Source organism: Fundulus heteroclitus, chromosome 11 (assembly GCF_011125445.2).
Source record: "Fundulus heteroclitus isolate FHET01 chromosome 11, MU-UCD_Fhet_4.1, whole genome shotgun sequence".
In the NCBI taxonomy this organism is placed as follows: Eukaryota; Metazoa; Chordata; class Actinopteri; order Cyprinodontiformes; family Fundulidae; genus Fundulus; species Fundulus heteroclitus.
This window is the reverse complement of record NC_046371.1, coordinates 19,337,572-19,356,374: the sequence shown is the minus strand read 5'-3', so window position 1 is coordinate 19,356,374 and position 18,803 is coordinate 19,337,572. Positions and strand designations below refer to the sequence as shown.

The window sequence follows — 18,803 nt, the reverse complement described above, 5'->3', positions numbered from 1 at the left end:
AGGCCACAATCTCACACTTGAGTAACCTTGGTTCGACCTCGGGGCCGTGCTAGTGGAGCATGTTATTTTCTATACATTAGTGCTGCGTCCACGAAACGGCTGCATGTTTCTCAAACCCATTAGGTCTCTCGGCCTGCTGTAAAAGATAGGGACCAGTGAGTGGGTGTGTGTGTGTGTGTGTGGGGGGGGCTTGATCTTCCCAAAGCAGACAAAGAAAAAAGAGCCTTCAATCGTTTTATCTAGTGGATGAAGGTTTAGGCACATCCTGCCTTAAGGAAAAAAAAAAGCTATAAATCAGACCACTACCAAATGTAGGTCGCATGAATCATGTCTTTTCAGACTTTCTGATGAGCGCAAAGATGCTCTTCTTTTATTAATGTTCCATTTCATCACTGCTGAAACATGTTGACACACTCACTGAAGCTTTCTGTGACTCTTGATCGCGTCTGCTTCATCTTTTCATTTCTTTTATGGTGATTTACCCTTTTTTCGCCTAAAGGATCCTGCAGAGGAATTAGATCTATTTGTCAAGGAAAGTATTATAGAATAATTGATGGGGTTGTAAAAACTCACATACTCCACCTTTCTTTGTGAGTCTTAGCATTTTGATCCCTCAAGTAGATACTACACTTAAAATCTGCCTGCAAAATATTGCATACAAGTAATATTTTTGATTGCAATAGTAAACATATTGATATTTTGCAGAGATCAGCAAATTAATAAATTGTTAGAATTGTTTTTTTTAACATAGTACCGCATGGTTTTAGGAAACTTGAGTAATACAATCCACTTTACTCTCTTTTTCTTCATCACAGTATACACACTTGTCCCCTTGCGCTGTCTGATCTTGATCACCAAGATCTATGTGAGTTGTGGCCATAAAGGTTGAAGTCTTCCTGCAGCAGCGTTTTGTTTCGTTTTCAAGATTGGAAATCTCAGTTTCAGTATTTCACAGGCCTGCTCTACTGACCTGCTTGCATCTATCAGACTGCATGCAAGCAGTTTAATACACTCTACCATGCAACTGTAGTTTAGTATATAAAACAGAGAAAGAACTGTGTCTGGTGGAGTCAAGGTGAAGCTATTAACCAACAGAAGAGTTAACCAGATGTCAGACACAGTGGTGGAAGCATCATGTTAAAGTCCTGTTTTGCGACGCTGCCAGTGGTGCTCCTGCATTTTTACAATGTTGGTGGCATAAGTAAGAAAGACTCTTCAGGAGCTCCAAGATCTCTAATTCCAGCTAAAATCAAAAGCTAGAGGGTTAAAACGTGAAAATACAGAGTTTCAAAAGGACAATAGTCCCAGGCACACATCAAAGCCTTTTATTGGGAGGCTAACAGGCTAAGAGGCTGATAAGAAATCTTTGATCTGATGTTATGTAAGATGAGTTCGAAATAAATGATTTGCTTCATGGTTTCTTGCTTTGGTGTCCAATTTCTGAATGTCAGACATTACATTTTAAGACATTTCATATTGAAGCAACAAACAAACATGTGTTTACCTTTAGCTGAAGCCAGTCCTCCTGGTTTCACTTCAGTGATGTGAAGCCGCAGCACCTCGTCCTCATCCGTAGCGGCCACGACGAAACCTGTGGAGATGAGCTTTTAAGAGTGTGTTCATCATCCATCAGCATATATTTATAAATGATCACTGGCCGGCACTTAATGTGAACCAGTTAGACACACTCGTGACTGAAGGCGTTTTCTCTAAGTCACCTCCTTTCAGTAATTATCAGAGCAAGACTCAATGAAACCCATCAGGGAATCAATTCGACGCAGATTTGCAGTGTGTCCAACTCCGTACCGTATCCGATGGTGCTGGACTCTGCTTTGTCAAAGCTGATCACCTTGGTAGCTCTGGGGCAAATCTCAATCTCTTTGTAGATCTGCCGACACACAAATACACACAAATGCATATGCGATTGGTGAAAATGGAAAAGTGGTGTTGCTGCAGGATGGATAAGGACAGGCTATTAGCGTTAATAAAGAATGAACCGCTCCATGCATTATTCTGCCGAACAAGTGCACGGGAGGGTTGTGTGGGTGACAGTCGGGGTTAAGACTAAGCGAGTGGGTGTAGGAACGGGGGGGTTTTGACCTCCCGCCACAGACACGGCTGTGTGTATGAAGCAACACCAGGGACAGACAGCTGTGCTGTGTGTGTAATAGCCTTCACCGAGGAGGAGTAACAATGTAATATCACAGACGGAGGATGAAAGAGGGCGAAACGAGTCACTGATCAAAGCAGGAAGATAAAAAGGCTCTTGAGGGGGAAAAAACAGTTATATATAGAGACTGTGTTTTGAGAGAGGGTTCAGCATGTCACCTGGAAAGAATTGGCATAAAGAAATTAAATTGGGGGGGGGGGGATTGCTCTGGCTGAATAATGAGGTGAGGCCTTTTCCAGCAGGTGGGATTGTGTATATGAATAACATGAAAACTCCAAACGGAGACACACACAAATACAAACGGCTTTCATTCATCCGTCCATCGTCTGTGACTGCTTATCCATGCAGGGTAGGGGTGGGGTGGGGGTGGGGGGAGTGGGTGCCGCTATCTCCAGCTGTCATTGGGCGATAGGCAGGGTACACCCTGGATGGGTCGGCAGCATAGTTCCTAAAGTTTGCATCTAATACTTTTTTCTTTCTTTCTTTATTGTATCATTCATAAAGTGTTACAAAAATGTCTCCATTGCATCCTGGGAATATTTCGTGCATTGCACATCGAGTCAGCAGTTGAATTATAAAATATGCACAGGTTTGCCTTCGTGTCAGCAGGAAGAAAATAGCCAATATTAATTTATAATGAAATGAAGGTGAGGTTCAGATGGAAGAAAAATATCTAAATCCACTGACAGCTGCGACTGATACTTACAATTGGTTAGTTGTTTTCAGTAAATCCGAACCGTTGTTTAGGAAAAACATAACCAAGACAGAACTAAAACAGACAGAGGCTTCCATTTATTATGCTCCTCACATGTGGAAGAGGCTCAGAGTAGTTTTTGTTTTTTCCTGTTTGTCTGTTTGTTTTTCTTTCTTTAAATATAGCATTTTAGCAGATTTTAAACCAGACTGTTTTATTCTTGTTCAATCTTTAAACTGGCTTTGAGCTTTTACTTAAAGTGTCGGAATAATTCTAGTAAAATAAAAACATAATCTTTTGGGTTTTTAGCAATTTTTTTTATTTTATTTGGGCTGTTTTATTTGCTTGTTTGTTTTTAACTATTTTAATCTGAGCATTTCTCTTGTTTTATTTTCGAAAAACATGAATAAAACATGATTTTATTCATGACACATTACATTAGTATAACTTATTTCTCTCTTTTTTGTTTTCTTATGGACTCTGGGAAAAATGAATAGAAGGCCCTTTAAAACAATCTTGCATATGTATTATCTCACCAAATCGGAGATGTCTTCTTCAGATTTGGGAACATAATAAAGCAGCTGGTTGTCGACCGCCACCTTCAAACGCAGGTAGTGACCAGAAGGCTCAATCTGATGGCTCTGAAAGGAACAAGACCAGAAAGAAATTAGTAAAATTGCTCCCAAAGTTCTCCTGATAGTTCGTTACTCTTTTGTCCTGAGTAGCCTCTAATAAAAGACAGAGGTGTTTTTGGACATTTGTCAGTAAAAAACAGTTTGTCTTAAAATAGGACACAATATTGTAACTTATGGCATCTTCTGCAAGCGCATCAACAGGAATAAATGTAATTAGTATATACTCTATATGTGTATAAATGCAAAAAGAATAGGAACTGTGGTTTCTGTCTGTTTCTGCACAAAAAAATGTATACCTGCCTGTTAGTTTTGATCTATAAGATGGAAACATCCAATTCATTGACACGTGTTTGACCATTGCAGTAGTTCTCAACCTGCATCCAAATGCAAATATTTTCCCCCTTTTCTGTAATTTGCAATGGGACTTTACATTGTCCAGCTGACCTTTAAGTAAAATAGAGCAATACTATAAACCATAAAATCTGTCACGCTAGCAGCTTGACTGTCACCGGGTCTTTTTGCAGCAGCTGTGTGCCTCCAGCAGGCAGCAAATTGCACAAAAACACAAGAAGTTACAGCAAAAATATAAAACACAATCTAGAAAAAAAAGAACAATTGTTCTTCTCCAGTAAAACATATTCAGTCAAATTTGTCGTTCTTGTGATTGAGGAGAAAAGGCAGCAATCCTCCTTTCGCCCGGCTGACTTGTAGCAGGCAGCAACAGGTGAGGGAGGGGCAGCTCTGCCACATACAGCCAGAGAGGACTCTGGTCCCTCTAAAATGTACCATGAGATCTAATTAAAAGGAAGGTTAAGCCACAACATGGGTATGACTTCCATTTTAGCATTTGTGAAACTGTAACATTTCAGATCCTTGGTAAACGCGAACCGTAGTTACAATATGCACCAGGATGAAAAACGGTAAGCATAACCTATCAAGCCAAACTGCTGTTCATTGGCTTTCATCTGTAGTTGCCCTCATGCAATGTTTACTGTAAAATATGTGATATTTCAAAAAAAAAGGAACTCAAGCAGCTCCACTTGAATGTTTCCAATACTTCCAACGGGTGGCCTACCGTGCAGACGCTTCTCAGGACATCCAGCGTCGTCTCCCCGGGCTGCACGATGGCCAGGACCGGCTGATCGTTCGGCAGACACACCCAGGACGGCTTCAGGGAATCGGGCACCCAAATGTCGCTGTCCACGCTTTGCTTGGGAACAGATTTCATGGAGTCTTCCGTCTTTTTCTGAAAGTGCAACGTACAGATGCTGTTTATCTATGTAATCAGCTATTGTGCCACACAAAACCTGCAGCATGTAAGACTAAAGCTATGTCATGGTAAAATGTGTAGTATATGAAAATAAACACAATGGTTTTAATTAGCAGACAAAACTAAAAGGGATTTTGCTAAATGACAGGGTGAACATGTTGGCAACGTTTTTCATGTTTGATTTATTCTCATCTGTCTTTTTGAAAACAGAAAACAGAACTAGAAATAAGTAAAATGTTCTTAAAATTAGTGTATTTGTCCTTGATTTGAGCAGGTAAATAAAATGATTTGCCAATGGAATAGGATTTTTGCACTTAAAATAGTAACAATTCATCTCAATCATCTTATTTCAAGTGCAGGATGTATAATTATCTTATTTTAGGGGTCAAAATACTCATTCCATTGGCAGATAATCTTATTTACCTGCTCATATCAAGGATAAATACATTAACTTTAAGAACATTTTACTTATTTTTAGATCCGTTTTTGCAGTATAGGCTCGTTTCTGTCCTCTCTGTGCATGGGAATTTACATTTTCAGGACAGGCTCTGCATTCTGTAACCCTAACAGGTCCATAAGTTTGATCCAGATGAACAATCTGGCCACCATGTCCACCTCTCTCTATCTCCTCTGCTTGACCTCACATATCGCTTGTAACCTATCTCCTCCTATCGAGTGACCGCATCCACATTTTTCCTTTCGTTCTTTAATTCCCCGCCATCGATCAGCGCCTCTCCTTCTGGTGCCCTTTCCCCCCCCGATCTGTGCAACTCTCCATCAGCGCGCTTCTTGCCAAAAAATAAAAAATAAATAAATCCCCCGACAGTTAACGGAATCAGACCCTGTGGTCTGTGCGGAACTTAATTGCAGTTCGTCTGTGTCTGTGTGTGCATGTTTTTGTGTTGAAAGACTGAACTATACACAAACGTGCGCAAATAAAATACATATAGACAAAAAAAGAGACCTTTTTTTTTTTCTTTTTTCTTTTTTTCCCAGACAGACAACAGGCTGGGGGGCCCATAACCAGTACCTCCCCCCCCAACTTCCCTGAACTCCCAGGCTGCTCGGCACCATCTGGCTTCCCTCCTGGCCTATCTAAGATTCCTCTGCTGGGGGGGGGGGGGGGGGATGAAGGGTTTTCAGGAGGCATATTAAAAGTCTTCTGCTCTCTCTTTTCCTCTTATGTTAACAATCGGACTCCCCAGAATAAATACAGTGTCGTAGTAGGGGCCAGCCTGTCAGAAGTGAAAAATCTTTGCTGGTAATCTGAGGTTTCTTGCTGTGCGTCAGTAAAAGTCGAGGCGCGCTAACTCTTATGCCTTCTTTACGGTCATCCTATTCCTTCCACCACCACCACCCCCCTGCTAGCTGAGGTGGGGCGTGGGTGGAAGGAAATTGATCTCTCCTCCTGCCACAGGGGGCCCTCACAGCGAGAGTGGTTTATTGCCCCAGTTTTTCTTCTGTATGTGGGGTTCAGGCAGAGGCCTGTCTTTTCCTCTCCCACACTCTCAGCTGCCTTTTATCGCCTCTCATGAAATATGGAGCCGGCAATGCCTGTCCTTGCACAACCTCTGCGTAATTGGGCCTTTTTCTTCTACATTCACGTGGAATCACCGCTCTCACTCATCTGCGATAAATAACCATCCGCATCCTGATGAGCGCTATGTTGATTTCTTTGTTTAAAATGTAAACTGTGGTCAGCGCGGAACAGCACAGGTGAGAACAGATGGTGGGAAACCGCCCGGCACTCTGGTGGCTAATGTCTGCATAATTTGAGGTAATGATCCGCAAATATCCGATCGGGTTTCTGCCGGTGGGATCAGCAGACAGCGATGTCTCCAGTGGATGGTTTATGTGATTCTGATTTGCGGGAAAATTGCCTGGAGCAACTGCAGGAAGAGACGGCTATCTGTCAAGACTGGTGTGGGTCTTTGGTGTTTTGACGTCTGATGAAACTGTAAAGCTAACGGAAATTAGTTTTACAATAAATGGTCAGTGCACAGCAAAGGTTAGTGTGGTAAACCGTGTTATGAAGCAGGAGAAAAAGCTGCAGACGGCGGACGGCTACAGCCTCCTGCAAAAGAATTCACTCTCTTTGAACTTCTTTCTTCTTTTTTTTTTTTGGCACATATTGTCTTGTGTCCAACCCAATAACTGATTTGACTGGAAGTTTGTGTGATTTACCAACACAAAGTAACACCTAAATGTGAAATTTGCATGTAACAAACTATTTTTTATTTATGCTTTTTGCCCATCCTTCAAGGCACAATACTTTGTAGAACTCTGACTTCCTGCTATTTGATTAAAGTGTAACTCACCCCGATGTAAAAGCATAACCCCGACCCCAGAATTTTTTTTTAGAAAATGCCACCAAAGTGGAGAGTGCCAAAAGGACCTGGGGGGCGGGGCTAAATGTGAGGATGAATACACTCATCCCCACAGTTGGGAGGAAGGATATTTCACACCCCTCGTCTCCAGGGGTTGAGGGAGGCTTTGGTATCACTTTAAAATGTAATTTTAAAAAAAAAATGCACAGTAACATTAAAGTAACACCCTTAGGCCCGGTTTGTAAAGTTTATCTTGCAAAAAAAGTTGACTTTAGGGTGAGTTACATTTTGAACTTCTATAGAAACTGCAATTTTAAGTCTTCCCACAGATTCTCAACAGAATTTAGGTCTGAACTTTGTTTGGGCACACAAAAGTCCTTTAATCGAAACAATTTCATTGAAGCTATGACTGTTATCTTGTTGTCTGAGTCTGCAGACATTTCCATCCTGACAGATTTTCTTTTAGGATTGCCCTGTATTTAGCTCCATCCTTCTTCCTGTCAACTCCGATCTTCCCTTTCCCTGGTGAAGAAAAGCATTACCACAGTATAATGTTGCCACTACCATGTTTTACTGTGGGGATGATGTGTTCTGTGTGATGCATTGATTGTTGTCACATATAGCATTTTCTATCTGGATCAAAAAGTTTATTTCTGGTCTTAGCTACCCAGAGCACCTTCTTCCAGGTTTTCCGGTTTGTCCTAGAAAGTAAAAGGAGCTAAATGTATGTGCACACCACATTTTTTTCAGGTTTTAATATATGTAGAAAAATCTGAAAATCATGCATCCTTTTATTTGAAAAGAACACAGAATGATGCCACAAAAACAATTTAACAGTTTCCTAGAGACTAAGGGGGTCAGTTTTACATTTCCAACAAAGGTTCTGTTTTGCACATAGACCAAAAAATTTTCATTTTGGTTTATTCTGACTAAAATGTTAAACAGGATTTCCGATGGTAGATTATTAGCAATGCCTTTAAAAAGATTAAAGATTGAATCACTGTCTTCTGATCGTTTTCAGGGGTATCAGAGGAAAAGGGGTTGTTGTACAAATAAATGCCTCCTTCTGCCGATGTATACCCATGTATATTTAAATTGTCATTTGTCCAAGAAAAGAATTAAAATTTGTAGTTTTGACATGACAACATTTGTGAAAAGCTTAAGAATCATGAATACGTTTTGGAATTATCTGTAAGCTCCAGTTTGATCTGATGGTGTGGGAGGAGAGACTGCTGATTTTAAACTTTCATAAGCCTGCAAATTTCTCCACTTACTCCACATCGAGGGGGAGAAGCGGATGTCTATAAATGTTAAAGCAAGAGCTTGTGAATGACCTCAAAGAAATGCTCACTGGTGCAAGAGGGAGCAGGGATTCTGAGCCCTCCCCCAGATAAACCATCGAATAAAGAGTTAGAGCAGCTACTGAAACCAAAGGAGGTGGAAAATCCAGCTATGCCGCTGGCCTCGGGGTCTCAAGAAGCCCCCTTTCCTATTATACGAGCACAAAGATTCATCAGATGCCCCGGTGATCTTTCTCATGGTTTACAAGAGACGCAAACAATGACAAAGTAATTAGCCCAAAGCAAAATGAGACACGCTTCTTTGTGTTTAGCCTCGCAAAGATTATTACTGTATAGATGTAAACATTCCCTGATCTGGCCCTTTTCATCTCACTTTAGTTACAGCATGACAAAGAACTACAAAGAAACTGAGACAAGTCGTGACCTACTTTAGATGACACTGAATAGTTAAGCTCTTTAATTCGAAGCTAGGTAGCTTTAAATGCAGCCAGTGCTGGAGGAGTCATTCAGCTTAAATGTCAGAATACTGTACACATAATTAAAAGCCCTCTATGTTTTGAATTCGAATGAAACTAATTCTGCAGCTTAATATTTACTGATTACAGAATAAGAATATTTGATCACCTGCAAAAGTATTCACATTTTTTTTCAAGCAGTATTCATTTTAATTGTATTAATAAGTGCTTAGGTCACAATTCAAAAGTACCGGTATATCTTTATAATGGTAATATTAATTGGTATAGTCGGTTCTTACAGATTTCTCGCTGGCAGAGTCTTCAAACATGCGCTCCAAGGGTTTTCTTACAGGCTCCGACCCATTATTAAACACCTATAAGAGAAAAGGCAGAATTCTAATGTACCCAAATACATCAACTATTGTGCAGTTTTTATGAATTTATCTGAAGAGAATAACATTCAACTTAAAACACTGAGAACTGCATTCATTCTTACAACTATTGCCAAAGATAATGAGCTAGAAATATATTTTAAACCATTCTTGAGTCAGAGGGTGAATTGAGTGAAGTCTGTCAAAACCTGCTGAACTGAAGGATGTCCTTTGGTCTTTCTTCTGGAGGCGGTGTCCAGACCCCAGAGGGAGGAGAAGCGGCTGCGCCGTTTACTGAAGGTGCGCTGAATCGCTGGGTTTCGCTTCCTGATGCTGCCCTCACTTCGGGCAGACACCTGAAAAAGCCATGAAGCAAGAATAGATATTTGAGACTTAACTTGCAGTTCAATGTCAAAGATTCTTCCCATCGATACCAGCATAAAAAAAACACCTTTTTTACATAAAGGGGAAAAAAAAACAAGTTTGTGAGTTGTGCAAAAGATGAGTTTTGTTGTCATTAATTCACACTAATAATCAGGAATGTCCCAACTGGATCCCCTGTATCAAAAGTTGAGACTTCTTTGTTAGTTTGCTGTCTGGGATTTTACATCAGTCAATCCCACATCAAGCCATGTTTTGCCTAGTCCCTTATCAAATGACTTAATTTGGGTTCCATGGCTTGCAAAACTGTATTATAAGTCAAGGACATCATTTTTGGGATCCAATACATTTGGGGTTTTCCAACAACCAAAGTGTTTTTACCTCGCATAATGACATTTAGAGTAGAAGAGAAACTCTATCCGCTGCTCCAGTTACCAGTCCGTCTGTCCATGATGGATTTAATGTGATCAATTTTACTGTCATCCTTTGAAATGACTGCGGTCTTTATTTGTCAGCTCACCGTTTTATTCAGCACTCATTTTCCGCATCTTTTTTTTTTTTTTTGTAACGCAGTCGCCACATCAGACATGCAGTGTATATATATATATATATATATATATATATAAAACAGCATGCCTTCATTCTCTCATCCTGTTCAGTGACCTACACCACAAGAGCAGAGACAAAAAGCTCTTGGCATTTCTGGGTTAATTCACACTCAAGTCCTGAACACTGAGCAGCTCAGACTCTGCCTTTATACCAGAGCATGACTGTATCTATGCATGTCCAGCATGCGTACTGTAAGCGGTGCCAGCGGGCTGTCTCCTTACCGCTCATGAGACACACGCTGCTTAAACCTAATGGATCTAACTGTCTGTGAGATGCTTCTTATGTAAGCTGCATGAAGGACAGTTTCCCAGAATGAACATAAAAAGACGAAATAAAGAAAAGAAGTTAGTTGTTTTTTTTTAGGGCATAAAGTTTACTGGATTTCTATGTTATGCTTTGACCGAGAATGATTATTTCCATGGTAGTAGTTTAAAGAGAGCAAATTTTTAAGTAATTTCCCTCTGGGATTGTTAAAGTGTCTCTGATTCTGATTTTTCACTACAGTAACCACTCAATGTCTAAAATGAGAGACATACTGACATGATGGGGTAGGAAAAATAGACATGATTTTGACTTAAAAAGAGAGAAAAAAGCCAGAGGAGAGTGGACACAAACAAAGGAAGTGAGAGTGTGGGCAGTAGAGCAAAGGGGCAGAGAGTGTTAAGCCTGTTTGTGGGAAAGTGCCTCAGGGATAGATTCTCACTAACAGAGTTTATATTGATCCACCAATCACAAAAAATAACAGAGTACAAATACAGTACTGTGCGCGTGCACGCTCGTGTGCATGCGGACAAAATGGATGTTTTAGCATAGCTCTTCCCATCAAGCCACTTCAGCAGAGCAGCAGCCAGATGAAACATGTCTGCATCATACAAGACCCCATCAGAACTGTTAAGCTGTTCACCGATGTAGTTTCTGCACGTGCCAACTATACGTCTAGTGTTGTATGAGGCATTTGGATACTGGCTGCTTGCTTGGCCTTCCTAGTTTGAATTCATTCTGGCACCACATTCTAAAGATGTTTAACCAAATTAAGTTCTGAGGAATCTGAAGGCTGTGTCAGCACCTTTTTATCTTTCTATTAAAGGACGCATTTCAAGTGTGACATAGCACATCACCCTGCTGAGGAACTAACTCAGAGTATGCCTTGCAACTGATATGAAGGGATGTGACAACAATGACAAAAATGCAAAAGATATTTCCCAGCTGAATATTTGTTTCAGCTGGGAAATTTGACAAATATGACAAATAATATTTGTCATTCACCGATGGACCCGACCCTCTCAAGTTACATAGGTGAGTTTTTGAGAATGACAAAAGAGCATTGATACACGTCAAGTGCTGCATATTCACCTGCAAAATAATTTCATATATTTCAAATTAAGCTAATTCTTAGGTCAAAACGTACACGGCGCTGCTTTAAGGTGTATTTTCTTTTCGCAAGGCTTTATATTGCACCCCATTTCCATCATCTGGGGTGCCGATGTCCACAAAAGACAAAAAAAAAAAAAAAAAAAAGACAAAAGTTAATCGTTTTGATGCCTGGCAGGAGACGATGTGTAAATTATAAAGTTACAATAACCCTGGGTAAAAAGTGTAACATGGTCAGCAAATGGCTCCATTTTATACGTAGTATAAAATGTAGTCTATGGAACAACTAAATCGCAAATTTGTGTGAAATTGCAAAGAGGCAACGAACAATAAAACAAACATCAACAAAAAAACAATAAACACCAGAGAGATTATGTGCTTTTTTTTGCCTACACTCTGTCTTCTCAAACCTCCAGTCAGTCGTGGCACCATTTTCAACACCGTTTGTTCACAACATTAACCGCTGCTAAAGTCAAGGAATTTTTTTTTTTTAGTCTGGACCAATTTAGTTAAAGTACTTATAACCTGAGGGTGACTGGGCTCGTCTGGAAATAGCTGGACCTGACTTAAAAACACTCAACTTAAAAAGCTGAGATCATTATTAAAGGGGACGCCTACCACTTTGCGACACACCCTTACAACACCCTGAAATCTTTATTAATAACAGGGCCATTATCAGGGCTGTCATCGTTAACCAACAATACAATGACAGAGTCATCAGCAAACTTTCCAATAATACCTGAATACCAGCTTGGACAAGACAATAAAACTGTAAATAGTAAAAAAAAAAAAGGAGATGAGAACACACACCACTGCGACGTACCAGTGGAGAATGAAAGCACCTCAGAAAAAAAACATCATTAACTCTCTCACACAGCATATGAACTTCTGAAAAACCTTTCAACCAACAAATGCGCCTCGTCAGCTGAAACATGTGGCTGAATACTTACTACCCATAGTACATCTTGTTCCCATCTATGTGTCAATTAAACATTGTGCACACACTATAATATAAAAAAGAAAGGATACTGTTTGGGTTTACCTTTTCTATATTACATAAGATCTATTACATGAACAGTTTTAGAGCTGGTTAGGAGTACTAACCAACTCTTGTCTTGGATGCTCATGACGTGGATGCTGTTTCAAGATCATCTTAAAAATAATAATAACCGCATAATCTCAGCTTCAAAAACGATCCTGTCGAGTAAACTAACAGTGTTAACATCTAGTATTAAGACAGGAAGATAAATGTTATCTCCATTCCCTTTCGGTTTTGTTGATACTGTTGATGGATCTCTGCCTTTCCTTCAATGATGGCGCATCATTCTGTACATTTTTGAAACACTTCAAATACCAAACAGAGGTACAGAGGTAACAGCCTTGCTTTGTGTCACAAGTCGAAGTCGTTCAACAGCGAGCACGACGACGGATGAACTCGAATAATACTTGGTTTAGTTTTCCTGCCAAACTTTTTGACATGTCAAAGGTTTTGATGTGAATGTTCTGACGTGTGATGTCAGTGCGGTTACACAAGACACAAGACAACAAGACAAGGGCTTGTTCTCCACGTGAAAAGGTTGCAGTACTTGTAAAAGTACACGTTCATACTTTTTTTAGGTAACATCCATAAACTTTACTTGATTTATTTCTATTGTGTTTTTTAAAGGAAAGTTTACAAAATTGCAAAATGGAACAAAAAGGTTACATGATTTCCAAAATTTCTTTACAAATAAAAATCTGAAGAATGCGGCATGGGTTTCCATTGAACCCCCCTTTACTGTACAATATAGGGGAAACAGCAAACATGCGAGGGAAGAAATGCTGGTCAGATGAGACCAAAAAAATAACTTTCTGGGCCAAATGCAAAATGCTAGAAGGAAAAACATTTCACATCACCCTAAACATGTAACAGAGCGGTGGCACCATCATACTGTGGCAATGCTTTTCTTTAGTAGAGGCATGCAATGCAAACTAGGCTGAATGTTTATTTTCCAGCAAGTCAATGACCCTGTATTTACAGCCAGAGCAACAATGGATGGCTTATATCAAAACATAGTCATGTGTTCAAATGGTCTAGTCAAAGTCAGGACCTAAAGCTAACTGAAAATCTGCGGCAAAATATGAAATATCAGTCTCTGTGCAAAGATAGTTGAACCCCAAGAGCACTTCAGATGAATTTGCAGCAAAATGTGATTCTACAAAGTATTTGCTCTTACAAATGCACAGCACACTTGTCAGATGGGTATTAGTAAAATATATTTAAAACCATGCATATTTTGTCTTCCACATTTAATAATGTACCACAATGTGTTTGTCTCTAGCTTGAAACCCCACAACACATTAAAGTTTGTGTTTCCATGGTGCCAAAACGTGAAACGTATCAAGTGACATTAAAATACATTTCCACAATGAAAATTATTTTCATAACTGGATAATTAGAACCCCACAAATAATTTTGCTGCAAAGTCTAGGAAAAAGCTGCGAGCAGCTTTATTTATTTTTTTACTTGTTCTTATTTTTAAAAAAGTGCGATTGCTTATTCAGTTTTGCGTCTTTTAACCTCTGGTTAGATCCAGTGTGTTAGCTTGGAGAGGGAAGCAGAGATTCTTGTTTCTGGTAAGCGTATGTGACAAGACATTCACAGCCACACAAACACAAACCCACCCTCTTCAAGCTGAGCTGTTATCGAGGGTCGACATTTCGGAGCCTCCAACGAAATACCTACTCGAACATGTAGAGGCACGCGCAAAATGTTAATGAGCTCTGGTCTGCTCTAAGAAGAAAATTACTGAACAGATAGGCGGGGAAAATACTTGTGAATGGGTGGAGGTGGAGGGAAATGCGTGATACAGGTGTGTATGTGTCTGCGTGAATGTGCGCGATCATCTTTAGCCCTACCAGTGCGTGGAAGGAAGACACAGAGAAGATGCCAAGGCGGCCCATGGCCATTTTGGTGGGACGTGTAGCAAAGCCCAGGAGGCGTTTGGGATTTGGAGGTTCGCCGCCCTGCAGACTGGCCAGGTAGCAGCGACAGCGGAAGAGGTCTATGTGGAACCGCTCCAAGTTCTGCTCCCACAGGAAAATCTAAGTGGGAAAAACGTTGAGTTAAAAACATCGAATATGATCTCGCATGCAGGGAACAATGCATCATAAGCCAACCTCCTTGTTATTATACTAAACCGGTCCTGATTTGACCACTAACTAATTAAAGAGCGCCTTTGAACGTGCCTCGAGGCTCGCCCTGGTGTTACACAGTCGCTTGGTCATTGTGGGAAGGGAGAAATGTGGGAGGGCTGAAGCCCCTGCAGCTAGTTATTACTCACCAACACAGCCCCCACTAGTTGCCGACCTGCTGCGTTTCATGTGCAGAGCATCACAGGGTGGGCCGTGGGAGGTGGAACATGAACACAACACAAACTAGGCTTCATTTGCATTAGTTTTGGCAATCATCTGTTTGCTCGGCTTTCTACACAAACACAATCCATGAGACCTTAGATTTTACACAAATGTCACCCAGCCACATTACTATTTTCATGAAACAAGTTCAATTACATTCAAATTTGGTGCAACTGAAAACCCTGCCTGAGTATTGACACATAACGTCTATTAAAAGCTGCTTTTTATATCAAAATTCATTCTTTAAGCCATTTAAGCCGCTCATTTAAAGTGAAATCTTGTCCAGATAAGGTGTGCAGAAATGCTTTTAGCCATTTAAACCACTGAAATAGTATTTTTTTTACATACAGTTTCACTTTTAAACATTGCATTGTGCCCTTTAGCAGCATCTTCAGACGTGCATGAGAGTAAAAGAAAAATCGGTTTGACTGAAAGTAAAAAAAAACATTTAAAGATTTCCCTTGTAATTCCAGTTCGGACTCATGCAGACAGCCATTAAACATCGAAGGATTAATTTATGCTACGCATGTGTTTCAGCATGCGCTGGAGATTTTGAATTATGCATGTGTTAATGAATGAGGACAGTCGGGATATTCTGTGGTTAGATTATGCTTCTGAAGAAATTTCTGACGCTTTACAGATGAGATGATTTAGTGTCAGACTGAGTGATATACTTTAAAGCTAAAAAGATGTGCACCTTCAAAACTCTTAAGAGGGGCCTTCACACATGAAATAAGATTCCTCACTCGTGAAATCACAAGCCTGGTTTATAGCGGTTGTCACACGGACGTTAAGTCGAGGTAGTTTTGCTGTATAAACAAAGACGGAGGACATTTCTTTTTTTTTTGACATTCAGTTAATTGTCTGTTGTTGCTCTCTGCATCCTGTTTATCTGTTGTCTTGCAGCCGCAGATTATCTTCTCAGCTCCCTGTTCCTTACCTGCTCCAGTATGGTCTTCCTCTTCTTCGCGTCGGTGACAGTGGAAAGCTGCATGTCGCCCATCTTCTTCATTTTCTCGTCCATGTCAATCTTCTGCTCCAGTTTGCGGATCTCCGTTCGGAGCAGCCTGACGGTGTCCTCCCTGTGGTGATGCCGGGCGAGAGCCGTGGCGCACGCCGAGTGAATCGCCGTGATCCAGTTCTCCAGCTCCGTTTGGCCTGATGTCTGGTGAGAGATGGATGTAAGGCTAGTTGTTAGGGCAGGGAAACATAAAGATCTTGCAAGCATGGAGTAAAAAAAACTCTAATCAGGTCTACCATGTTTGTTCAAGTTTGTAAGTAATTTTAAAATGCACCTTTCTTAAATAAAAAAAGTAGCCTATTTAGACACTATCCCCAAAACATGAAAACAATACCATATATGGATGATGACATTACATCGTTACAGGCACTATAAATGTAATAGTCCCTTTCCCTTGAAAAGGAAAACGGACTGTTTTCTTGAAAAACAATAACTTATAATCACAATAAAGCTGGAAAAAATAAATAAAGGATATAACAAGCTCATTTGTGTGAAATTTGTATGAGCTCCACAGAAGAAAAAACACCCAGAAAAACACTTTCTCTGCTGTGAGCACGTTTTGCACCTGAATTATTTATTAACTATTGTAATCTTGGATTTACGGGAAGGAACAAGCAAAGTTTAATGAAGAGAACACAACACAATTTCTGTCATGGCTAAAAAAAAAAATATGTCAAGCGGATGAAGCAGCCAGCCAACCACGGTGACTCTGGGGATGTTTTAGAACATAAAGCTGGTCTGATCATAAAATGCTGCATTTTATAGTGGTACAAAACATCAGCTGATGTCTGCAAATTGTGTTTAATCAGCTACGACTCACCTACTCACCCTCAACAGTCCTACTGCATCTTTATTCACAATGACAAGATAATAATTACTACAAACACAGACTATCTAGAGAAAGGTTGCAAGATCACTGCACATCTCCTTAATATGAATAAACTTGTGACACAGTTACTATAATGATGAAACACAAGGAGAACTTTACTCGGACATGTCCCCAGTCCATCATAAGGCAACATAAAGACATGGAACAACCAACCATGCACACACTTATACATAAAGTTAATTATAGAGCAACCAGTCATGTTTCTGCTACTTTCCATTGAAAATGTTCAGAGAGAAGACGCTCATACACAAAGATAACATTTGTCTTTTTGCTGCAAGGCAGCATCACAATACCACAGTGCCACCAGAGAAATAATACTGCTCTAAACTGGAGCATCATAAGGTTGCCAAAATTGTAATTTTTTTTTATATAATTTTTTTTGTCTCAAGCAATCAAAACCCTCAGAAATCCAAACGACTTTCTTCCTCCTCACCGGTTATATTACTGAAAAACCTTTTCACATTATGAAGCAAAACTCGAGCCAAAGAATTTACTATAACTATTTTCCTCCTTAGTGGCCTTTGGATTATCCAATGCTGGCCGGGTTTGGCATTCCAAACAAAACTTCAACACTTTTTGGCAACTTTTAAATGCATTCTCAGCATTTTTCCGCTTACTTTTTTAATCATTTCTTTTTTTGTTGTTGCTTTGCAGCTTTTTGTCAATATATTTCTTGATCATAAACTACAATACCAGGCCACCCTTGAGAAAGAGGCCTCTCTCTCTCTCTCTCTCTCTCTCTCTCTCTCTCTCTCTCTCTCTCTCTCTCAATGGGTCTGTTACCCGGTTAAATAAAAGTTGAAAAAATGATGAAAAAAATAAATAATAAAAAAGTCCAAACACAACCAAAGGAAAAGGTTTTACAAATCATCTATATACTTTAACAACTGCAACTGACAGCTACTGTATATGAATAATTAATGTTCACGTCACAATGTAGGTCTAACAGATAAGGCTATCCATTCAATTTATCCTCATTTAAATTATCTCCCAATCGCTTATGGTGGGGGAAATGGAGAAATTATGGTGAAATTTCATGAATATAAATTGATGCGTTTCTATGTATGCAATAGCCTCTGCTGTGAATCACTGTCACAGTGACAGTGTGGCCTTTCAACATGTCAGACATAAAACAAACACACGGACACAGGACTGCCGTTTCTCCCATACATAGCTAAAGGTCACGTATTTATCTGCCAGACACACACAGGCACACACAATTCCCCGGGAGGAAAGCTAACATCTTATGTCTATCTTTGCGCTGCTCCTGGTTGTTAAATTTGTTATGTTCTCTCAGGACAATTACTGTAAATTGATCATTCCCCCCAGGAGACACTTGAAAGTTATTTTGATCTCATTTCAGGGATTTTCTCACCTGGAATAGAAACGCGTCCCCCATCGAGTTGCTGAGGCAGAAGACGTAGTCTTTCTTGGGGTGCTCAGGCACGGCCTGCACGATGCTGTTCTCCACCCACAAGGCATGTTTAGCAACGCTGTTCTGGTCAATTACAGAGCGGCCATCAGACTCATACAGGAAGAGGGTGCAGCCTTGAAGAACAAGAAGAAGAGGAAAGGAAGCGGAAACACTGTGATAAGCCCACAAACAAAATTCATCCCATTTAACCCAAGTGCTGTTTACGTATTGGCATGAACTTTTAACTCAAGGTCAGGGAGATAAGCCACATTTTGCTTATTTTAGAGAATTGATATAAACAGAGAGCGCAGGCAGGAATGCAGCCGCAGATTCTGTATCTTATGAATTTTAAAGGGAGCAGATTGGATTAGACACAGATCCCTGCCATAAAATTAAATTGCGATGAGGCTGAGCAGCGCTAATGCGCAGCCACAGAGAGCACTGCGAGTGAGAAAACAGTAAGGGCGACAAACAAGGGCAGCGGCTGAGTTGGGTCTGA

General features: G+C 40.2%; 1 protein-coding gene across 1 annotated transcript in view; it reads right to left on the bottom strand.

The window, feature by feature from the left end:
• Positions 1 to 18,803, bottom strand: part of tiam1a (TIAM Rac1 associated GEF 1a) — an 80,945-nt gene that overhangs the window by 29,427 nt on the left and 32,715 nt on the right. The window contains exons 7-15 of the mRNA XM_036143058.1: positions 18,266 to 18,438; positions 15,921 to 16,145; positions 14,483 to 14,668; positions 9,433 to 9,579; positions 9,152 to 9,226; positions 4,575 to 4,745; positions 3,401 to 3,505; positions 1,807 to 1,888; positions 1,505 to 1,591 (exon numbers count right to left, since the gene is read on the bottom strand). Of these exons, the coding sequence (XP_035998951.1) occupies positions 1,505 to 1,591; positions 1,807 to 1,888; positions 3,401 to 3,505; positions 4,575 to 4,745; positions 9,152 to 9,226; positions 9,433 to 9,579; positions 14,483 to 14,668; positions 15,921 to 16,145; positions 18,266 to 18,438 (1,251 nt within the window). The remainder of the gene's footprint in view (positions 1 to 1,504; positions 1,592 to 1,806; positions 1,889 to 3,400; positions 3,506 to 4,574; positions 4,746 to 9,151; positions 9,227 to 9,432; positions 9,580 to 14,482; positions 14,669 to 15,920; positions 16,146 to 18,265; positions 18,439 to 18,803) is intronic.